The 22,676-nt window shown below is 40.0% G+C and overlaps 1 protein-coding gene across 2 annotated transcripts in view; it reads left to right on the plus strand.

Annotated features, from left to right (window-relative positions):
* Nucleotides 1-656: 656 nt before the first annotated feature.
* Nucleotides 657-22,676, plus strand: part of Sel1l (SEL1L adaptor subunit of ERAD E3 ubiquitin ligase) — a 46,381-nt gene continuing 24,361 nt past the window's right edge. Inside the window, exons 1-8 of one of the 2 annotated variants that reach the window (XM_042692452.1) lie at nucleotides 657-809; nucleotides 6,267-6,304; nucleotides 7,520-7,748; nucleotides 16,467-16,634; nucleotides 17,236-17,341; nucleotides 18,845-19,007; nucleotides 22,063-22,116; nucleotides 22,232-22,291. In XM_042692452.1, coding sequence (XP_042548386.1) covers nucleotides 740-809; nucleotides 6,267-6,304; nucleotides 7,520-7,748; nucleotides 16,467-16,634; nucleotides 17,236-17,341; nucleotides 18,845-19,007; nucleotides 22,063-22,116; nucleotides 22,232-22,291 — 888 coding nt within the window. In that variant the 5' untranslated portion in view covers nucleotides 657-739. The remainder of the gene's footprint in view (nucleotides 810-6,266; nucleotides 6,305-7,519; nucleotides 7,749-16,466; nucleotides 16,635-17,235; nucleotides 17,342-18,844; nucleotides 19,008-22,062; nucleotides 22,117-22,231; nucleotides 22,292-22,676) is intronic. The other variant, XM_042692453.1, reaches the window with a different exon arrangement.

The raw sequence follows: 22,676 nt of genomic DNA on the forward strand, positions 1-22,676 counted from the left end.
CTTCTGGTTTCTGTAAAGTAGGATACTGTTTTATTTTATTTTTTCAGGTACTTAGCTAATTTTTAATCTAAGTTTAAAAAAAAAAAACAAAAGAATTTAGCTATTGCACCCTCCTTAGTGTTTACAACTTTATGTCCAATTATTATTTTCCAAATAAAATAAATAGGAGGCACTTATTCTGCGCTTGGTACTTTTAGATCAAACGCAGAAAAGTGGGGAGGAGGGAGACGAGTTAATGTCTAGTCCAGGTATTAGTTACGCCCTCCTAATTTTCAGCCACCTGCATTTGTAAAGCTTGCCCTACGATGGACTACGTTTCCCAAGAGCACAAGCACAACGACTCACATGAAGGGCCTTATGGGAGTTGTAGTCTTGAGCGAGCCTTTTTCTTTTTTCTAGCCACTGACTCGCTGATTTGGGTGCTACCAATTAGCTGGGGCCATGTCAGTGAGGCCGTGGTCCAATCAGAAAACCGAGTATCAGAGTACAGCGCACTAATTGGCTAATAAGTGAACTTGAGGCGGGACAAACAGGTGGGCGGACAACTACGACAATTGGGCAAGGTGTTCTCAGCGGCAGGCAGGGATTGGTTGGGCGCCGGGTATGGGAGGTCAGGGAAGGGGCGGAGGCAGGAAACAAGAGCAGGAAGAGCGGTGGCGAGGCGGCGGCGGCGGCGGAGTCGGTGGTTGCAGAGGCGAGACTACGGCTCCCGGGGGGTGGCGGCGGCCGCGTGAGCAGGATGCGGGTCCGGGTCGGACTGACGCTGCTGCTCTGTACGGTTCTCCTGGGCGCGGCCTCGGCGTCCTCCGGTCAGTATCCACTTCTGGGGCCGAAGGCCCTGAGCCGCCCCCCCCCCCCGGCCTCCATCCCTGGACGCGGCCCTGGGGGGCTCCCGGGCCTGGACTCCGTTCTGTCCGGTTCCAGCCTGCCTGTCACTTGCGCTTTCCTTGCGGGGGGGAGGGGGTGAGAGGTCAGTTAGCCTGGGCTACAATGGGGGTGTTTCGGGACTGGAGATGAAGGAGCGGACGGGCGGTTACCCTAACTGCCCGGACCTCTCTCCCACGAAGGAAACTTTGCACGGCTCCTCCCGAGTCGCCTGGGTGGGGATGAGCCCCGTGGCCGCCTGAGCCCCACGAGTGACACGTCAAGCCCCGATGGGGCCGCCCGAGCCTCCCGCAGGCGGTGTCCTGCTTAGAGGCTGCAGCCCCACGTGTGGGCTGTGTCGTTGACACGCTTCCCTGGAGCTGTCACTTGGGACAGAGCCGGGTCCTGAGGAGATAGGGTGATGGCGGTGGCCTGGTAGCTTTGCATAACACCTGCTTAGTCTTTTTTAAAAAGGGAGGAAAAATGAGGGGGGCGGGGACACTTGAAGTCCTCTAATCATCTCCCTCCCTTTTAACAAACCTTGCTGAGAAAGTGTGACCTCTGTCACCGTGTTTCTACGTTGGGCCCATGGGTTTGGGTAGTTTTATGATTTTTTTTTTCCTTTTAGAAACATTCGCGAGTTCTAAAATGAATAACAAATAATTTCACCTTTTTATATGCAGGTATCAAAATGTGTATGCTTTTGAATTGACTTCCCAATTCGTCAGTGTGTATTTTTTTTTTCTGAAAATAATTTCCTTTCATGTTTTCCCACCTGTCTACATCAGAAAACTTAGGGTTTCAGAGCTTAAAAAAGTCTTTGTATTCTAAGAGTTGGTACAGAAACAGTACAAATAAAGCTTTGGGATTTTCAGCAGTTTCAGTCAACAAGACAGCTGTCCTGTGGCTTTAAATTTTTTTCAGAACAGACACAGTATAAATGTTAACTCTTTTTTTTTTTTCCCAACAGAAATTTCCCCAGATGGTTATTTGAATCCCCAAATTATCTGTCCTAGTTGTAAACCAAAGGCATAACGTCATCCTGCCTCTAAAATAAAAGACCTAAACCAAAATTCTGCCCAAGATATGGTTTGAGACAGCATTTCAGAAGTAACAAGCATATGCTAATTCCTGCCAACATTATTCTTAATGTCCATTCCTCTCCCTTGTGGTGATTGATTGTGCTCATGTCCAAAACTTTGAAGTACATAACTCCTGAAGCATTTGCAACCATTATTTGGTCAAATGAGATATGAAATGAAGCCATTGAGTTTAATTAATGGGTGAAATGTCTGATAAGACTAGGAACCATCTGCAACAGAAATTCTCTTGGAGATTGTTAAAAATTCATTTATAGGTCTGGAATATGCCCAGGTTCTGTACATAAACAAACTCTGTACCTAGGATCTGTCCATAAACAAGCTCTGTATGTGACTTGTCACTCTACAGTTTGAAATTTATAGTAAAGAACATGATAGGTATTCCTCCAAATTCAATTTGCAGAATACAAGCATACGTCTTCCTTTGACTATTTCATATACATTGAAGCATGTGTAAGTGGAGAGGATATTTAGAGGTCAACAGTTGGCTATACTAAAAGACTGACTACAGAACTGTTATATCTTGTGGTTGTATTGATGTAAGGAGAGGACTGAGTGTAAGAAATGTCTATTCAGGCTGTGAAGGTGGCTAAGTGGTAGAGAGCTTGCCTCGCATGCATGAGGCCCTGGGTTCGATTCCAGCACCACATAAGCAAAAAGAAAAAAAGCCAGAAGTGGTGCTGTGGCTCAAGTGTAAAGCGCTAACCTTGAGTTGAAGAGCTAAGGGACAGCGCCCAGGCCCAGAGTTCAGGCCCCACGACCGGACCCCAAAAAAAAAAAAAGAAGAAAGAAAAGAAAAGAAATATCTGCTCTAATTTTTGTGGTCAATGTAAAAACAAATTCCACATTATCAGATTCAGCCAATCCAACATAAAATTGCATTTTTTACTAATGAACATATACAGACTTTTTAGTCTAATGAGTACAATATATCTAGTACTTACATATCATTTACGTTGTCTTAGTTGTTATAAGTAATGGTGTAGGTTATTTGCAAATGCTATGGATTTCAGTGTCTTGAAATGGGGAGGGTTGGATTGCAGGTCCTAGAAACAGACCTCCACGTATACTCAGAGACAGCTGTGCAGTGCTCACATAAAGTTCAACTATCACAAAATATGTGTGATAGAAAGTTTTAGAACTTAAAGGATTCGATTTTTTCACTGGCCTTTTTACTCATGAGAGTGCTTATTTATACAGAAATCCAGCCTCATTTATTGTTTACCTTTGCTCCCATAAAAGTGAGGTTTTTCCATTTGCAGTTTTAAGCTTAAATGTTAATGGTGCCTAGCGTGGATTGCATTTATAACCAGGTAGTATAAACATATACTACCTGATCCTATCACTTGTAGCAGCAATTAAGTAATATTTTGTTTTAGAGATGTTAAAAAATGATACTTGTATTAGAAATGTCTTCCCTGTGGACAGATGCATTTAAAAGACACTAAAAGGGTATTTCTTCTTTGTTTCCTCCAGATAATAGTGAAAATATAATCCTTTTTTTGGAGGTACTTTCTTTCTTTATTTTTATAGTCTTTAATCACATCCTTTGCCAGATATTTCAAGTAGTAGTTATATTATGACCATAAAGTTGACACAGAACTTTTTAAATTGCAGAAGATATTTCATTTTCCTGTTTTAGTTGTCCCTCATAATGTCATTGTGATTCATCAGGACGTAGAGTATTACCTGCTTTCAACATTGAGAAAATCTAGTCTGAACATGCTTTGGATAGTGAACTATGTGTGCCCACATTAGTATGTGATGAAGCCGGGCCTCCATCTTAGTTTTCCAAACTTTAGATTTGATGTCATTTAAAATTAGGAGTTTTCACAGAGCCTAAGTAAAGTGGCAGAGCAGAAGACAGGCTGTCTGATCTCTTCTCACCAAACTTTTTTTTTTTTGGGGGGGGGGGGGGGAGGGTCGTGGGGCCTGAACTCTGGGCCTGGGTGCTGTCCCTCAGCTCTTCAGCTCAAGGTTAGCGCTCTACCACTTGAGCCACAGCGCCACTTCTGGCTTTTTTCTTTTTTGCTTATGTGGTGCTGAGGAATTGAACCCAGGGCCTCAGGCATGCAAGGCAAGCGCTCTACCACTGAGCCACCTTCCCAGCCCCTCTCACCAAACTCTTTAGTCTTTCTGTATTTGAAGGAGGATCAGGGATTTACAGTGCAGGTAATAAAATGAATCACTTTTCCTTGAAAACTATCCCTAATACTTTGCAGTTTTATGAACTAATACAGTTGAAAAAATAGATCTTTTTAATAAAGTAGTTTGGATTATTGAATGTTGAATATGACACTGATAAGAAAACTCTGTATTGAATCCTTTTGTTGCTTGATACCACGTTCTAATAAAAGCAAGACTATTTTTCTTTCTTTATAACTTCAGAGTCCTTAAATCTTACCTGCATACTCTATATCAGAAGTACTTATGTCTGGTAGCAACTTTTTTAAAAGTATTATGTGAATATCAACTTTAAAAAGGAAATAAGTTTTTTTCTTTGAGACTACCATCTGGAATAGGCTTTCTCAGCTTGGCAGCTAAGAAAGAAATCTCTTATTTACCAGTAATCTTAGTACATAATCCTCGTTTGTAAAGAGAGAGGTAGAGGAAGAGAAGGAAGCATGATGCAATTCTCATGAAATAACCCTGTTGTTAAAAGTCATTTCTCTTGGAGTCCAAAGGAATATTTCACTTGTCTGAGAGCTTATGGTGTTTGAAACATGTATTGTTTAATTTATGTGTAAATATTTATCTTGTTACACTATTACCTACTGTGTGACCTGATATGATGAGTTTTTGCATTTGGCAGTAAGTGATTTAGAGTTCCAGATTATCTAGAGTTTCAGTATTTGGGGATATTTTCATAAACATTTGCACACTTAATTACTGTGCTTGATGTTTTAATTGGTTGATATTTGTGATTACATTTACAAGTATAACTTTGGTTATACTTTGGGGATGAATTTATTTTTCCTTTGTGCAAAGATTTGCTGAAGAGTGGGATTTGAACCATCTGTTAGAACCTGAGCATTGGGTGTCTTGGGAAGACGTTATCAGGGAGGGTGGTTACTAATTAATTGATATCTCTACTGAAAGGTTATGGACACTATGGAAACAATACATGCCTTCCCCTTACCTCCCATCTGTCAAAATTAAACATTTTGAAGGTAATCTAAAAGTGAGGGAATGTGAACAGTAGCTTTTAATTTAAATTTTCCTTGAAATGACAGCATCTTCATATATGGCAAAAACTTTTCTGGTAGAATTGGTTTTTCTCAAGTGTTCAAAATAAATACTGTGAAGTAAAGTTGAATATTTTATGTGTGCATTGACTATTCTTAAAGTTAGCTTATTTTTGAGAACAAAATGTTGAAACATCTTTGTTATAGTTATATGACACATAATATTTAGGATATAACCATCTGAGTAAGATGATACCAAATTATCCAGTAAATTTTTTTTAAATCACATAGTCTTACATCATTTTATGGTTAATTTGTTAATGTAGTTTATAGAGGAGACAGTACCAAAACTGTTTTTGTATGAAGTCACATGATAAGGAAATTTAGACATCATCTAACAATTTTACTTCTTTAAATTGGCAATGAATACAAAGATCAAACATTTGCATGTGGCTGTTGAGTTTGTTGGTTATGTTTATTGAAGAACAGGAAAAAAGAATAACAACTAGCCAGAATAGTGGGAGTAGCTAGCAAACATGGCAAGAATAAAATGAGGAAAATTAGGCAATCTGATAAACCACGGGAATTTGAAAGGAAGGTGGAATTAGAGCTAGTTCTTTTAATAGAGCTAATACATACTGGTTATGTCTTTAGTAAAGTAAAACACAAATCCTAAATACTCTATCCAAATATATTTTCAGTAAGTGTTGAAAATATTATTGGTTCTCATCCATAGTAGTATTCGTAAACAATAAAATGCCCATTAACACTAAAATAAGCTCATGTGAGTCCAGATCCCGGGCAGTGGAACAAAGTGGGGGGATGCCTAGGGGTGTGTATGTATGTGTAAGTGTATACGTAGAAGAATTAGATAGAATCTGAAGAGGAGACTTTTTTTTTCAGAGGGAGTATTGGTTTTCATATCTGGGGAAAGACAAAATAGAACACTTATTTTTCCTTTCACTTAACCTTTTGGGAACAGTCATCAAATGCAATAGTTTTTAAATAATGTTGTTTATCCAATGATTATTTGTTGTATTTACCAGATACTTTAAAAAATATGATTTGTAATTCCCAATAAATAATATTACTAAGTTGTCTTAAAATTTCTTCACAGATGACGATGGCAGCCAGGATGAACCCTTAGATTCGAAGGTGTGTACAAACTTCACCATCGCCAGTCTTTGCTGCCCAGTTGAAAAGTAGGCAGTTTCCAACTTCACACCTGTAATCCCAGCTACCCAAGAGGCTGGATCTGATTGTCAGTTCAAAGCTGCTACAGCAGACTTATCCAAAAGACTCTCACCTCCAGTCACCTATTAAATAACCAGAAGGAAAAGTGTGGCTTAAATAGTTAGGTGCCCACTTTGAGCAAAAAAGTCAAGAGAATGTGGGAGGTTCTGAGTTCAAGCCTAGATCGAGGGCTTCTGGCTTAAAGAAAATAACCTGCAATGAGAAAATAGTAAATATTTCCCTTAATAGTATTGGCTCTTAAATAAGTGTCATTTCAACTTGAAAATGCCTCTCCCCAATCCCAGTTGTATATATGTATTGCCTTAAGGCAATAAAGTTTCTGTTGCCTAAGAGAGATTTGGTTTTGCTCCCATATTTGGGGAATTTTCTTTCTTTCTTTTTCTTTTTGTACATAGGTCCTAGGGCTTGAACTCAAGGTCTAGGCACTGTCCCTGAGCTTTGTTGCTCAAGGCTAGTGCTCTACCACTTTGAGCCACAGCTCTACTTTCAGTTTTCTGAAAAACCTCATGGACTCTCCTGCCAGGGCTGGCTTTGAACTGTGGTCCTCAGATCTCAGCTTCCTGAGTAGCTAGGATTCAGGCATATAATCTGCCTCATGGGCTTTTCTGCCCAGGCTGGTTTCAGTCTTCAGTCCTCAGATCTCAGCCCCCTAAACTACTAGGTTTACTAGATGGCATGAGCCACCAGTAATTTTTCCACCATTTGTTTCCCCTTACGTACATTTTACCTTAAATCTAAGCAGCAATGGTTATAACAGATTCTTACCTAAGGAAACCAACTTGATTATGAGCTCTGATCTCCAGATTAGAGGGAATATAGATTAAAAAGAGGAAGCTATAATACAGTTATCAGAGGAGAAATATAAGGTAGGATGGGAGCCAACTTTGGAGATTAAAGAAGGTTTCCTGGGAAAAGTAACAGCTAAGTTGAAATTTTAGAAAGTAAGAATTAGGCAGGTGATGATGCACTGTAAAAACCAGCCAAAGCCAGAGCTGAGCCAGTGTGGCACTTTTAAGGGGCTAATGGAAACATCTATAGACTAGTGAAAGGAATGCTAGGCTTGAATAGAGGGAATCTCTGGACGGTTGGTTACTAAGAATGCTTCTGTATTTTCAGGATTCTCTGCCATCAGATGAGTCAGTAAAGGACCACCCCACAGCAGGCAGAGTAATCGCTGGTCAGATATTTCTTGATTCAGAAGAATCAGAATTAGAATCCTCTGTTCAAGAAGAGGAAGACAACCTCAAGAGCCAAGAGGGAGAAAGTGTTGCTGAAGAAATCAGCTTTCTAGAATCTCCAAATCCAGACAAGGATAATGAAGAGGCAAAGAAAGTGCAGAAGCCAGGTATTCTTGACTTTTTGTTCTGTTCTGGTTTTGTCTGTTGAGGAAAGCAATAACTGAAAATTTAAAACTAATGAGTATAGAAGAGCACTGAAGATGATTGATCATACTATTAGCCACATTCAACATTTAGACTGCAGTTTTAAAGGATTTTTGATAATGGACTATATCAGAATTATACACTTATGTTTCATATAAATTTCTAAGAAATTAAAAAAAATAACTTGATCAAGTGATACACAAAATGAAGTACAGAAAGAATTGACTAATACACTCTTCTAGTAGTTAGAATTTTTACTAAACTACCCTATCCCTTATCCTAGGTAATTTGATTCTAGGTATTTACTCCATTCTAATTGAAGCTATCATAAACACGTTAACTGCAATAGTCTTGTAACTTTCACCTACTTTGTTGGCCCAATAGCTTCCTCTGTCGTAGCTTAGCATGCTCCCTTCTTAGGCAATTCTAGGCCCATTTATTAAAGGCAGTAAATAATTGGCCTCCACCCCTCTTTACCTTGAGATGGCATTCCTTTGGAGCAGCTACAATGATATAAGGCAGCAGGATCCCCTTATAATGACGTTCAGGTCTGGGCAGCTGCAAGGCCCCTTATCTGCTACTTGGGTAGCAGCCATAAATCCTAGCCCAACATGATGAAGCCCCTGGTCCACACATCCACACCAGGGTCTCCACCTCCTAAACCTCGTAGGTTATATAGGTCACCTCAGACAATAGCCGGCAGGCACTTCTCTCTTGTGAGAAGGGGTCTTGCTAGTCCCTTTGCTGGCAGTAAACATTTCCTTTGTTCTTTGTGCCTGGATTTCTGGGTGGTTTTCTGGCAAAATCTAATAAACTCAGCCAGGTGCTGGTGGCTCACACTTGTAATCCTAGATACTCAGGAGGCTGAGATCCGAGGATCATGATTCAGAACAGGCCCTGGCAAGGTAAGTCTATGAGACTCTTATCTCCAATTAACCACCAGAAAACCAGAAGTTGTGCTGTGGCTTAGGTGGTAGCGCACTCGCCTTGAGCCAAAGAGCTCAGGAACAGTGTCCAGGCCCAGAGTTCAAGCCCCATGACCTCCCCCCCCTCAAAAAAAAGTCTAATAAACTCTAACAATGCTTCTTTTAAATTTAAAGCTTTGATCTTTCTCACTACAGAGTATTCTAAATGTCTTTCCTTTTTAAAATTATTAACATTTCCACTCTATCCTGCCACCATTCTGCCATTTAATTTGTTATTTTAAAGATCACCTCTGTAGCTACTTATTATTTTATTATTAACACCTGTCAGGAATCAATCCAGATTTAAACTTTAAAAAATTCAGATTCATTTTTTTTTTTTAGGATAAATGTTTCATACCTGCGAATAGAAAAACCATTTTTAAGCAAAAATCTTTTAATCCTATCAATTATAAATAACAGCTAATGTCATGTAAAACATTCTTACAGGCTTATACAATTGTATAAACAAACTATGTTAGTGTTTGACTTGTTGTAATTTTCAGTAATTATTTAGATTCATTTTAATACATGAAAGTGTTTACATACTTAGACATGTTACATACTCATACGTACTTAACATATAACATAAGCTGTATATGCATGGCTTTGTGTGCTGATCTGACTATATTAGGATTGGATTATGTGACAGTTGTTTCTCAGTTGCTCCTTTTCTCAACTTTTCATTTATGATGTTGCTTTATTAATCTTTTCCAGAACAAAATTTGATCGTATAACTCCTTTATTTACAACCATTACCTCTCATTTGCCTTATGAGATGAAGTATACACTCCTTAGCATGATTGACAGTCTTTTGTGTCTGACAAGCCAACCTCATCTGTTGTAGCTCTCCTGGAGCATCCTTTTTCAGAGGTCTCCAAGTGTACATATAGTTTATACCTGGGGCCTTGGTGCAGCTTCTCCCAGCTGTTTAAAATGCCTTTCTGGGGCTGGGAAGGTGGCTCAATGGTAGAGCGCTTGCCTTGCCTGTGTGAGGCTCTGGGTTCAATTCCTCAGCACCACATAAGCAAAAAGAAAAAAGCTGGAAGTGGCGCTATGGCTCAAGTGGTAGAGCACTAGCCTTGAGCTGAAGAGCTGAGGGACAGCGTCCAGGCCCAGAGTTCAGGCCCCACGACCAGACCCCCCCAAAAAAATGCCTTCCTTACCTTCTTTAGCAAATCTATCAAATTTCTGCTCATCCTTAACTTACATTTCTCCTTTCTGAAGAAGTTACTAACTCACCCAAAGGCAATTAAAGAGCTTCTTGAAGTTTGAGCTTCCTATCTGGCATGCCTACTTTCTCTCCTTTCCTCTAAAAGTCAGTTTTTTGACAGCAGCTGTATTGATCATGTTTTCCTCTCCTCTTCAGAATCCACACTATTTTTTTCTTCAGTCCTGGTGCTTGAACTCAGGGCCTGGGCACTGTCCCTGAGTTTATTTTGCTCAAGGTTAGCATTCTACAACTTGAGCCACAGCGCCACTTCTGGCTTTTTCTGTTAATGTGGTACTGAGGAATCAAACCCAGTACCTCATGCATGCTAGGCAAGCACTCTACCACTAAGCGACATTTCCATCCCAATATCCACACTTCTTACCTTTACTGATAACGCCTTACATGATCAGACCTTCCTCTTTTTGCATGTTCATCTTCTACTACTCCCTTTGACCACATGACTCCTATAATAATCACCTTCCTATGTTTATTGGAAATTTCATACTTAATTCTAACTGTTGGGGGTTCTCCAGTACCATATCCCCAGATCCACTGATTCACTAGGAAGGCTCAAAGGTTTCAGCATACATTCCCAGCTACAGTTTATTACAGTAGAAGAATACAAAGCAAATCCGCAAAGGAAAGGAAGGGTGCATGGTTTGAAGTTGGGGAATCAGATGCAAATTTTTCAAGGGTCTTCTCCCAGAGTAGTCACGCGGGATGTGCTTTACTTTCCCCACAATAAGTTACAATAATATACAGCAGAGAATTTCTACCAGGAGAGTTCAGTAGAGACCCCAGTACCTGGATTTGTCACTGGGGAGTGGTTAAGTTGGCACCTTCTGCCTGACACATACCAAAACTTCAGATTCCTGGAAGGAAAGCAAGAGTTCAGCATATACCACTCATCAATTAGGATGGTGAGAATTCACCAGAAATCTAATTTCACAGATTTCTACAATCAAGCAGGACTTTTCAAGAATAAATAGGCCTGCTATGTCAACTCTACATAGCCTACCCCTATGATCATTGGCCGAGGCAATGTAAGACCCAGAGGGTTTAAGACCAAATTGCTGTATTGGTTTTAGTTTGTCCTTTAGGAGTCAGATATAGATATAGATGTAGGTAGGTAGGTAGAGAGAGAGAGAGAGAGAGATAGATATCTAATTCAAACAAATTTTATTAATCTAATAGGTCTATCTTTCTCCTTAAGTTTCTATATTACCCTTCTTTTACCTGGTCAAAAGCATTAGTTCACTACAGGACAGTGTCCAGTAGGTTGAAGCTGACCTGAAAGCCTTCTAGGTCTAAGGTAGGGTCTAGAAGCAGTTGTCAGGACATCTCCAGCAGGGCATCTGTTAGGCAGTACAGTGTTGTATCCCACTATGCGCAACTTGTCCTGGGCTTCCTGGTCTAGCATAAGTAATTCAGTACAGTCCTTAATTTCAGAGGGACTGCCAGTACTCTCCAAATGGCTTTGCTGTCCATGACCCAGACTGTCAACCTCATGAGTTTAAATAGCATCTGGAAATGTTCCCATTGGGAAAGGGGCTTGGTCAATTCCTGCTATTGCTAGTCAGCTTGTCAGGTGTGATTATAAGCTTAACAGTGTGAATTCAGTCACTGTCTACACTTGGAAAAGCACAAGGAGAGTTTCCTTTAGGAAAAGTAGAATCTTCCGGAAACACCATTTGAAAAAGATTATTAATGCCCCTACTGGATACCCTCTTAGTTTTCTGGGTACAGGAGCATCAATTTATTTTCCTCAGAGAATTGATGTCATCTTTCTAAAATAACTGCAGTTTTCAACCACGAATACAAGAGGAGCAAAACGTCCTCACAGGCAAAGCATTTTATACAACTTTACCACAAAGATATGTTCAGAAATTGATCAGAACAAAATCCTAATTTTTTCAAAAGTGTTTAAAATGCTTTCTCACTTATTTTTCCATGCATGTTTATTATTTGGCAGGCTAGAAAAGAGTAGTCTTTTTCTGAGGACAGTTGTACTTTATAAGCAGATTTCACGGAGGTATATGGAGCAAGAGAAGGATGTAGGAGGCTGAACCAGGTTATCAGGTCATTGCATGCAAACACAAGGGTCAATAGCAGTGGGACTTGTTCCAGCAGGAGCCGGATTGACCTGTCCACAGGTTCACAGTCCCTGCTTGTGCTCGCTCCCAACTTGCAGCTTTTGGCAGTCATCACAAGTTCAGAATGCTGTCGGTTACTGGGCAATAAACAGCCAGTCAGCCACTAAATTTCAGACGGTTCTGTCAGAGAACACACCTTTTTCTGTGACCATTTGTAGGTGACTTCTACAAGCTAATTAAGCAGTCATATTTTTTTCCCAGCTAAGGGCCCCATAGAGAGATGTCCTAGGGTTACAGAGCTCAAGTTCTGCCCATTGAGCTTGTGCCTGCTTTTAATTCAGTAGGTTATACAGAGACAGAAAGCCTACACCAGGTAGTATAAGAAACACCCTACACCAGGTAGTATAAGGAACACCTTCCATTACAAAAGCCATCAGCTACTTGCCCTGAAATTTCCATCCCAGCCCACAAACTGCTATCAAAAAGCAAGGAAGTTCTGTCCCAATTAACACATTTCTGGGGCTGGTTTGTTTGTTTGGTTGGTTTTGTAGCTTTCCCTGGTTAGAACAATCCCTTTAGCCTTTATGAAATCATAAGTATTATTTTGTATGTTGCCGTGTTTCCAGATCCATTAGCCATAAAATACAAAGCCACTGAGGATTTCCAGGTTTCTTGTTTGTTTGTTTGCTTGCTTTTGCCTCAAAGCAGTTTACTCAAACCCGTAGTAAGAGCAAGTAGGAATTTGCTTTGTTAATGTTAAGGCGGCTGGGGAGGATCCAGGAATGCCAGAATGTGGTGGGTGCAGGGAGGCAGAGAAGCTAGCAACTTAAGCAATGCTAGCAGCCAGGAATAAATGCTTCTTTTTTTTGGCCTGGTTGATTGAAAGTTTTGCTCCTAGGACCTCATATAACTCCCCACTCACTTCATCTCCTAACACACACATACCTGGAGGACAGAGCGCTACACACTTTTAACATTTTTAGCCCATCCTGGGGAATTTTGGGACCTTTTCTCCTCCCATTGGAGGACAGAACAAAAACCAAAGGCATTACTTCTCAGGTACATCACTGTTTTTAACCACTAGGACCAAAAGCAGTCAGGAAATCCAGCTGTGGTTGGACCCTTACTTTCACATCTGAAAGGGAGCTTTTACCTCTCCTTACAGGCAGAAGCTGTCACAGACGGCTCCAAAACCACCTGGACACTAAGGATGTATTGTGCCTGGACCTTATTCTTGCTCTTTATAGACAATGCTTTCATCATATTGTCATGCGTTGGCTTCATTCTAGCAAATCCACCACTTGTGTCCTGACTGTAAGGAGGTGCCCAAGACCATCCCAAGATGGGATGATTTGCTGGGAAGGAATCACAGGACTTGGCTCTGATTTATTACAGCAGAATTCAAAGGTGCATGGGGCAAAGTCTAAAGGAAGCAAGGCACAGCTTCCAAGGATCCTGTCCCACCCCACCCCACTTCAACTCTCAGCCAGGTCTTAAGGCCTGGCTCTGGAGAGAAAGAAATTCTCAGGTCTTTCTCAGCCTTACCTGCAGCAGTTTTTCAGCTTATAAAAATGAGAAACCAAAAGCCAAGAATCACTTCTTGAGTTTTGGCTTAGATCAAATGAAGCCAGAAAATTTGCATATGTAGATATGAGCTGTGGGTTGAAGGTCTTATCTGAATTGATAGATAAGTCTTTCTCATGGTGCCAGGGCTTTAAGAAGCTAGTTTCATTCTCAGCAGGGTTATTTCCTCTAGGGAGCTGGAATGAAAATTCAGAGCAAATTTTGCCTAGTTCATGGGACCTAGTTAAATTACAGGGTGCACTAAATTTTTCCAGCAGTGTATTGTGACAACCCATATGAAATGCCACCTACCCGGGAAGCTCCTGAGAGACCTAGTGCCTAGGGTTTTGACTTGAGGATGCAGACACCTCTGTCTAGCATGTCCCAAAATTGTAGACTCTCACAAGGAAAACTGAATGAGCACAAACCATATGTTTGAACTTGTGACCTGGGCTCTGTCTCTGAGCTCTTTCACTAAAAGCTAGTGCTCTACCACTTTGAGCGACAGCACCACTTCCAGTTTTCTGGTGGTTCATGGAGATAAGAGTCTCACTGACTTTCCTGTGCAGACTGACTTCAAACTGCAATCCTCAGATCTCAGCCTCCTAGTAGCTAGGATTACAGGAGTGAGCCACCAGTGCCAGGCTCAAATCACATGTTTGTACAAACAGTTTAGGCCCAGTGAGGCACTTTTTTGAGTTAGTATGGAAAGAACCCTACTGAAATCTAAACTCCCAGATACCAGCCAGAAGCCTAACAGGTCTTTCAACTGTGTCAACTATTTTCTACACTTCATCTCAGTAAACAGTTGTTGAAAATGAATGAATGGCCCCCAAGAGTGGAATGGTCGTTGGAGTATGTATTAGTAGAAATTCAAATGTTAAACTCTCTGAAAAGAGAGAGAGAGAGAAAGGTCTGGGGATGTTGTGGAATTCTCTATTATAGCTGTTTTAAAAGAACATGTTTGGTTGCAAATAACTAAAAGCAAACAGTGGCAGAATCCAGGGTTTTTATAGTTTGAATAATCAGAGCTCCACAGGTCACCCAGTCAAATCTTGTGCCATCAGGGACTCTAGCTCTTTCCTTCTCCCCTGTTTGCCTCCATAGTAAATTAGTCTCATTTTTTTTTTTATTATGAAAATACCGTACAGAGGGGTTACAATTACACGGGCAAGATAATGAGTATATTTCTTATCAAGCATTGTTGCCTCCTCCTTTGTTTACCCTTTCCATCCCTTCCCATACCTCCCCCCGCTCCCCCCACCGATCCACCCCCACACACACCAAAGTTGTAAAGTTTGTTTTTCGACATAACGACTTGTACATCTCATTGTTGCAATGAGTCCACCTGTATCCCTATTTAAACTATTTGTTTTTCCCCTCCACAAATTATACCAACATCAAATACAGTGAAAGCAGAGGTTATACCATGGGGGAGGGACATACAAAGCAACAAAGAAATCATCTTATAAATATGTTAGAAACAATCACATGAAAGAAAAAAAACATTTGAATACTTATCTTGGGGTTCATTTCCCTAACATCAACTTATCTGAACTTTTCTGCTTGACTCAGACATATACCTTACTGCATTGTTGGTGGGAGTGTAAACTTGTTCAACCACTTTGGAAAGCGGTATGGAGGTTCCTCAAAAGACTCCACATAGAGCTCCCCTAGGACCCAGCAATCCCACTTTTGGGCATTTACCCAAATGATCACAAACAAGGCTATACTAAGCTACCAGCACAACTATGATTATTGCAGCATTATTCACCATAGGTAAGATATGGAACCAACTCATATGCCCTTCAGTAGATGAATGGATCAAGAAAATGTGTATAGACACAATGGAATTCTATGCCTCCATCAGAAAGAATAACATTGCCCCATTTGTCAGGAAATGGAAAGACTTGGAAAAAATTATATTGTGAAGTAAGCCAGACCCAAAGAAACGTAGGTCCCATGGTTTCCCTTATTAGTCTCATTTTTATGTCTGTCCTAGATGTTCAAAGCTGGTAGTTCTGTACCTCCATGTCCTCTATCCTCAGGCATACCTGTAGCAGAGTAGTCGAAGCCTTCCCCAAAGATACCTTGCCATTCTGTTTCCTAAAAGACCATCCGTGAAGTGTTAAATGAAAATACCGCACTGTGAATAATTCACTTAATATATGTTAGGTAGTGTAGAGAATCAGAACTAATCAGTCTCTGATGTGTTTAGGCCTTCAACTGACTGTACAAAGTTAATTCACGTTATAGAGTATAACCTGCTTTACTCAAAGTCTACCAATTTCAACGTTAATCTCATCCAAAAATCATCTTCCAGAAACAGAACCCATATTTAACCAACTATCTAGACAATGTGACCCAGTCAGATTGAGACACAACATAGATCTCATATGGGAGAAAGAAGGCAGGGAAGCCTTTTTTAAAAAATCATATTTATAAATTTAATATCTAAATCTTACTTTCTACTATATTAACTAACTAATAAACATTATATAGGCAAGTTTCAGTTTGGATAAGTGGATGGAGTCATACATCCTGAGGATACGTCTTTATTTTTCTTTTTTTTTTCTTTTTTGTTGGTTGTGGGGCTTGAACTCTGGGCTTGGACGCTGTCCTTGCACTCTTCAGCTCAAGGCAAGCGCTCTCCTGCTTGAGCCACAGCACCACTTCCAGTTTTCTAGTGGTTTATTGGAGATAAAAGTCTCAAGGACTTTTCTGCCCTGGCTGGCTTTGAACCTCGATCCTCAGATCTCATCCCCCTGAGTAGCTAGGATTACTGGAGCCCGGCTTGAGGTTACTTCTTGCCTAAGTTGGTGTTTAGCTTTTTATTTTTCCTCTTCCCAGTCTTAACTGCCATCGAAGGCACAGCACATGGGGAGCCCTGCCACTTCCCTTTTCTTTTCCTGGATAAGGAATATGATGAATGTACATCAGATGGGCGGGAAGATGGCAGACTGTGGTGTGCCACGACCTACAACTATAAAACAGATGAAAAGTGGGGCTTCTGTGAAAGTAAGTATTGCTCAGTAGGAGAAATGTCCACATTGGTTTCTATACAGAGCAGTATTTTTGAAGGCCCTAAACACCAAATCTGGACAATATTTAATAAAAGTACTTTCCTAATTTTTATTATGTAATTAAACACTTTATCCTTGCAAGATAATGTAGTGCTACAGAGAGGGCTAAAGTGTTCTTTGACCAAACAGTTTTTTTCAGATTATTGTTTTCTAATATTTTTCTGTTCTTATTTTAGTTAACCTTGGCATAGAATCTAAAATTTTAGTTGAATTATATAAACAGTATCAGCATTAGTAACTCTCTAGCAGTATCCTGATAGTGTGTGTGTAGATAGATAGATAGATAGATAGATAGATAGATAGATAGATAGATAGATAGATAGATAGATAGAATCATTTTATATATTTTGTATAGCACTCTTAAATAGTTAAATGGGCACATTTAACCTAGGTGTTCTTAGAGTCATATTTGGAAATAGTGAAAAAGTATTCATTTTCTTTGTATGGACACCCAAAAGAAAGAATATATTTCGATGTCTGACAAATAATTGCTATAGTATTCAAATCCACTCAAATGCATGTGATTTTTTTTTTAGCTGAAGAAGAGGCTGCTAAGAGACGACAGATGCAGGAAGCTGAAATGATTTATCAAACTGGAATGAAAATCCTCAATGGAAGCAATAAGAAGAGTCAAAAAAGAGAGTAGGTAGCACTGTTAAGTCCATTCTTCCCCAAGATAGACCACTCATGCAATAAATAGCCAAGAACTTACTTTACAAAACTCCTGCCAAATGGCTGGGCACTGGTGGCTTATGCCTGTAGTCCTAGCTAAAGAGATTGAGATCTGAGGAATCATGTTTCAAAGCCAGTCTAAGAATGTTGTAAGGTGAATCATCCCAGAAGCCACATTTTGAAATATAGATTATTGGAGTCTTTGTTATACAGTTAGGCCGCAGGCTGCCTGTTGTTACAAAGGCCTGCAGCACACAAATACTCATAACACAGCTAGGAAACATGCTAAAGAGGAAAGGAGTAACAAAAACAATACCAACAAGCCAATTCGGCCTCAATGGAGAGCTGAATTGGGACGCCATGATGACCAGAGATGAGCCAGGAGACTGGATACAGGACACGATCACGGATACACACATGGCATGGCGTAATGGCACTAGGCTGATCCAGCCTAAATAGGTCAATGCAGGGGGCAGGTCCATAGGAAATTCCCAGTCCCAGGCACTGAACTGACAGACTCAATAACCTATCAGCCAAGTGTCTGCCCCTGCCTCCAGGGATCCAGGCACACCCATTACCTGGGAGGCACGTGATGAGCAGGGTGGGGGTGCTCCTTCCCCCAGAAGAAGACAAGATGCTAGACCCTACAATCCACCATGTGGCCAATATGGCACCGGCCAGACCTGATTTTCTTACTTCAAGAAGATATATCTTACAAACTTTTATCTCCAGTTAACCAGCAAAAAATTGTAAGAGATATGGGCAAGTGGTAGAGCACCAGATTTGAGGGGGGGAAAAAAAGCCAAGCAAGAGTATAAGGCAATACTGGTTTTTTTTAACCCCAATACTGGTTAAAAACAAACAAAATAAACCTGTGCTATGAGAGACACAGAAGATTTGCCATTACTTTTATTAATTTTAACTTTTCAGAATAAAAAGATTATAAGTATTGGTCCCAAGAATCAACAGTGAGAAAATTTTAAATCAGACTGAAGTTATAATTAAGAACCAAGAATGCATATACTATTTAGGGCTCAAAATAATAGAAAACAAAGAGAAATATCAGGTATGTCATTTCTTGGTTTTGCGTTGAAATTTTCACTAAAACTTAAAACTTGTACTTGGGAGGAATGTAAAACAGTGATTATACAGCCTGTGCAGCGTGAAAAGGAAAATTGTAATTTATTTGTGCAATCTTCACCTGACACCATTATATTGAAATTCTGTTATACAAGCCTAGTTAACCTTTTACGTATTTTTAGAATTAATTGGTATAATTAGACTCCCAAAGGGCTAAGATGACAGGGAGAACCCTGCACCTTCTATAAGTCAAAGTATCCAGGGTACTAGTACAGGAAATTTCATACTATGAAAAAGAAAATTAGTTATGTTGCACTTCAGTAGATTTTTTTAATCTTTTAAAGACAGTCCAAAACCATTGCTAATTTGTTTTGTAATTTTTTACGTTTAAAGAGCATATAGGTATCTTCAAAAGGCAGCAGGCATGAACCACACTAAAGCCCTGGAGAGAGTGTCATATGCTCTTCTGTTTGGTGATTACCTGACACAGAATATCCAGGCAGCTAAATCAATGTTTGAGAAGCTGACTGAGGAAGGCTCTCCCAAAGGACAAACTGTAAGTGCAATTTCCGAGAACCTCTGCACACCACACTGGGTATCCTAATAGCAAAACTGCCCTTTATGCCCTAACAAGTGAGACTGGATGGTGACATGTCTTTTAAGTACTATATTAATTTTGTTTTTTTTTTGGAGGGGGGGTCTGGTCTGAACTCTGGGCCTGAGCGCTGTCCCTCAGCTCTTCAGCTCAAGGCTAGCGCTCTACCACTTGAGCCACAGCGCCACTTCCGGCTTTTTTCTTTTTGCTTATGTGGTGCTGAGGAATCGAACCCAGGGCCTCATGCATGCAAGGCAAGTGCTCTATCACTGAGCCACCTTCCCAGCCCCCTATATTAATTTTTTTAACAGACCATTTTACCTATCTTTTTGGATGCTCCTTTCCCTTAGTCTGAGAACATTTGTGACTGAAGATATTATATTTGCAGCCTTTCCAAATTAAATCTATAGAGAAATAATTCATTGTTGCATATATTCCAAAATTCTGATATTCGGGCTTTTATTAACCAGGTATGGTGGTATAAACCTTTAATCCCAGCTACTTGGGAAGCACAGATAGAAAAGATTTCAGTTTAAGACCAATGCAAAAAGTTAGGAGACACCATCTCAACCAACAAGCCGAATATGGTGGTATGCATCTGTGAGGATTATCCTAGCCACTAGGAGACATTGGTTAGGTGAACAAAGCCCAAGGCTGACTGTAGACAAAAACACAATTCCTATCTGAAAAAGAAAGCAACAAGGGCTAGAAATATAGGTCAAGTAGTAGAGTGTATACCTACCAAGCACATAGGTGGTAATGCTCCACCCACATCTAAGCATTAATCATGTTAGGGCATTCATAGTTTTCTAGAATTTTCTCTTGATATATATGTGCTTGTGAGTGTTGATTGAAATGAAATGCATTGCCTACTGTTCCATAACTTGCTCTTTTCAGTCAACATCCTTCACCCTTCCAGTCTAGCCATTTTTTATACTATATGATACCCACAGCATACTGATTGATAAAGCATTGAACCAAAAATTCTTGTACCCATTTTGCCCAAGCAAGTATCCAGTCCACAACTACTGTATTTATTCATTTCTAACAGCCCCATGCCTGTAAGGTGGTTTTTTTTTTTTTCTGTGTTAGAGACAGATCCAGTATAATTGGTAGAATTCCTCTGTATCCTCAAGTCATCTCAGTTTGTTTCTTGTCAACTGTATTTTCTACAAACAGGATGTCCCAGCTGTCCCGTTGTAGAGGATGCTCAATATTCCTCATTGTACCCTTCGATAACATAGTATCTGACTAAGTTAGCCTCACAATATTAGTAATACAAGATTGACACCTGGGTTTAAAAGGCTACCACATTTGCTTAAATTGCCTTGAATAATTCAAGTTTATTCAAGCTATGTAATGTGCTTAAAAAATAATAAAATTTCATAGAGAAAGTCTGTTTTCATACTAAGCAGTTCACAACTTCTACGAAGCTGAATATCTAATGAGTTTTCATCTTCTTTTGTATTTTTGGTGCTAGGTATAAGCATATGCAGATTGTACATCTTAATTGCCCTGCTTTATTTTCAATTCTTTTCTCTCTCCTTTGCTTAAGTCAGTTAATATTAACTTCATGTGTGATTACGTAGATCATCTTCAGAGGCATTATGCTCTGAAGAATGGTTTCACTTTATATAGCATCAGCTTCCTGTAGTAATAGGTCTCTGAAATGTCACAGCACATTATATCCTACAAAGCATTCTCTCCACAGTAATCAGTTCTTGATGATTCAACAACAGGCAGTGCCCCCAAAATGACAGTAGCTTAGCACTCCAGAGCTATTTCTTGTTCATGCCAGGTTCAGTGGAGCTCTCCTGCCTGCATCATCCTCTTACACATTGTATCTCCTGACCATGTCTGCTAACCATGTACTTAGGATATCCAGAACACTGGGTTTCCAGGCCACTAGAAAGGGAAAAGAAACAGCTGAAAATGTCACAGGATGTTTTTAACAGCCAAGCCTAAAAATGGCTTACATACCTTTTATCAGCAGCAGAGTTCACAGGCCTACCTAATTACAGGGAGGCTGACATGTAGAGGAACTCATGGATTGCACCAGCTTTCCCTGCTGTACCTTCTTTATAACCTGAGTGTCTTCAGGATGATGCACAGAAGGTCTGAGTAGAACCTCATCAATGCAGGGTTTGGTGGTGGTGCTTAGGAAAGGCCATTGTACAATGGCCTTTCTCCCTTGGTGCCCTGCTGCTTTTTCACTCCTAGGATTATTTTAGTACTCTCTTGTTCATTGTCATTGTGCATCCCACTCTGCATAGACAGAAACAGACTGATCTAATGGTAGGAGAGTGGTTTTTGTCTTCTTAACACTACCCACAAAGATGATGTGAAAGTCAGGTTTAACTTTGTTTTATAGTTAATGTTTCATTAGATTGTTATTAATCTTCTAACTAAACTTCTTTACTTTTTTTTTTGTCGGTTGTGGGGCCTAAGCACTGTCCCTCAGCTCTTCAGCTCAAGGCTAGCACTCTACCATGTGAGCCACAGCACCACTTCCAGCTTTTTCTGCTTATGTGGTGCTGAGGAGTCAAACCCAGGGCCTCACGCATGCAAGGCAAGCACTCTACCACTGAGCCATCTTTCCAGCCCACTTTTCAACTTATTTAAGGGTGCATTTAATTGTTTAATTTGTCAAGCCCCAAGTATATCTCTAGGCTATTCCACAATTTGCATATTTGCCTTCAAATCTTTATTATGAAAAAAGTCTTGCATCTTTTTTCTTCTTTTTGCCAGTCATGGGGCTTGAACTCAGGGTCTGGGCACTGTCCTTGAACTTCTTTTGCTCAAGGCTAGCACTCCACCACTCAAGCCACAGTGCCACTTCCAGCTTTTTCTGTGTATGTGGTACTGAGGAGTCAAACCCAGGGTTTCATGTATGCTAGGCAAGCACTCTCCCACTAAGCCACATCCCAACCCTGCATCATCTTATGTACAAAATTATGTATGTGTTGAAAAAACTTTCACCAAAGGAAGAATTTTCACTTTTATTTTTGTATTTCAGGCTCTTGGCTTTCTCTATGCCTCTGGACTTGGTGTTAATTCAAGTCAGGCAAAGGTAACACTATTAAAGCTTAATTGTATCTCATAATTGGAATTGATTATGTATCTCATAATTGAAATTGATTAAATATTGACCTGTGTTCAATTAAGTGTCTTTTATCCATTCACAGGCTCTTGTGTATTATACTTTTGGAGCTCTTGGAGGCAATCTAATAGCCCACATGGTTTTGGTAAGTATGACTTCAGTAGAAGGCCTATACGATTAAGAAACAGAAAAAATTGTGTTTACAGTGGCCACTTCCCCCTCCCCCCCTACAGTGGCCACTTTTTTACACTTCATGATTAAAATTTACTGAAGACCAAATATTCAATTGAATGTCCTCCAAATTCTTACTAATAGGCATAAAAATTTGAATCTACATGGAGATGAAAATTTTCTGTACACTGGAATTATCAGTATGCTTTTTTGGATTGAATTATGATAGATTTTATATCTAGATTGATGAAGGACTTACTGTACAAAAGGGTATATCCTATAAAGGACACTTAAGAATGTTCCTATGTTCCCTGATAGCATTGATCACTTAAGTAGCTTAGTAAGTAAATATAGAATCT

The sequence above is a fragment of the Dipodomys spectabilis genome, unplaced genomic scaffold (genome assembly GCF_019054845.1).
Source record: "Dipodomys spectabilis isolate Male_0828 unplaced genomic scaffold, ASM1905484v1 ptg000157l, whole genome shotgun sequence".
Classification (NCBI taxonomy): Eukaryota; Metazoa; Chordata; class Mammalia; order Rodentia; family Heteromyidae; genus Dipodomys; species Dipodomys spectabilis.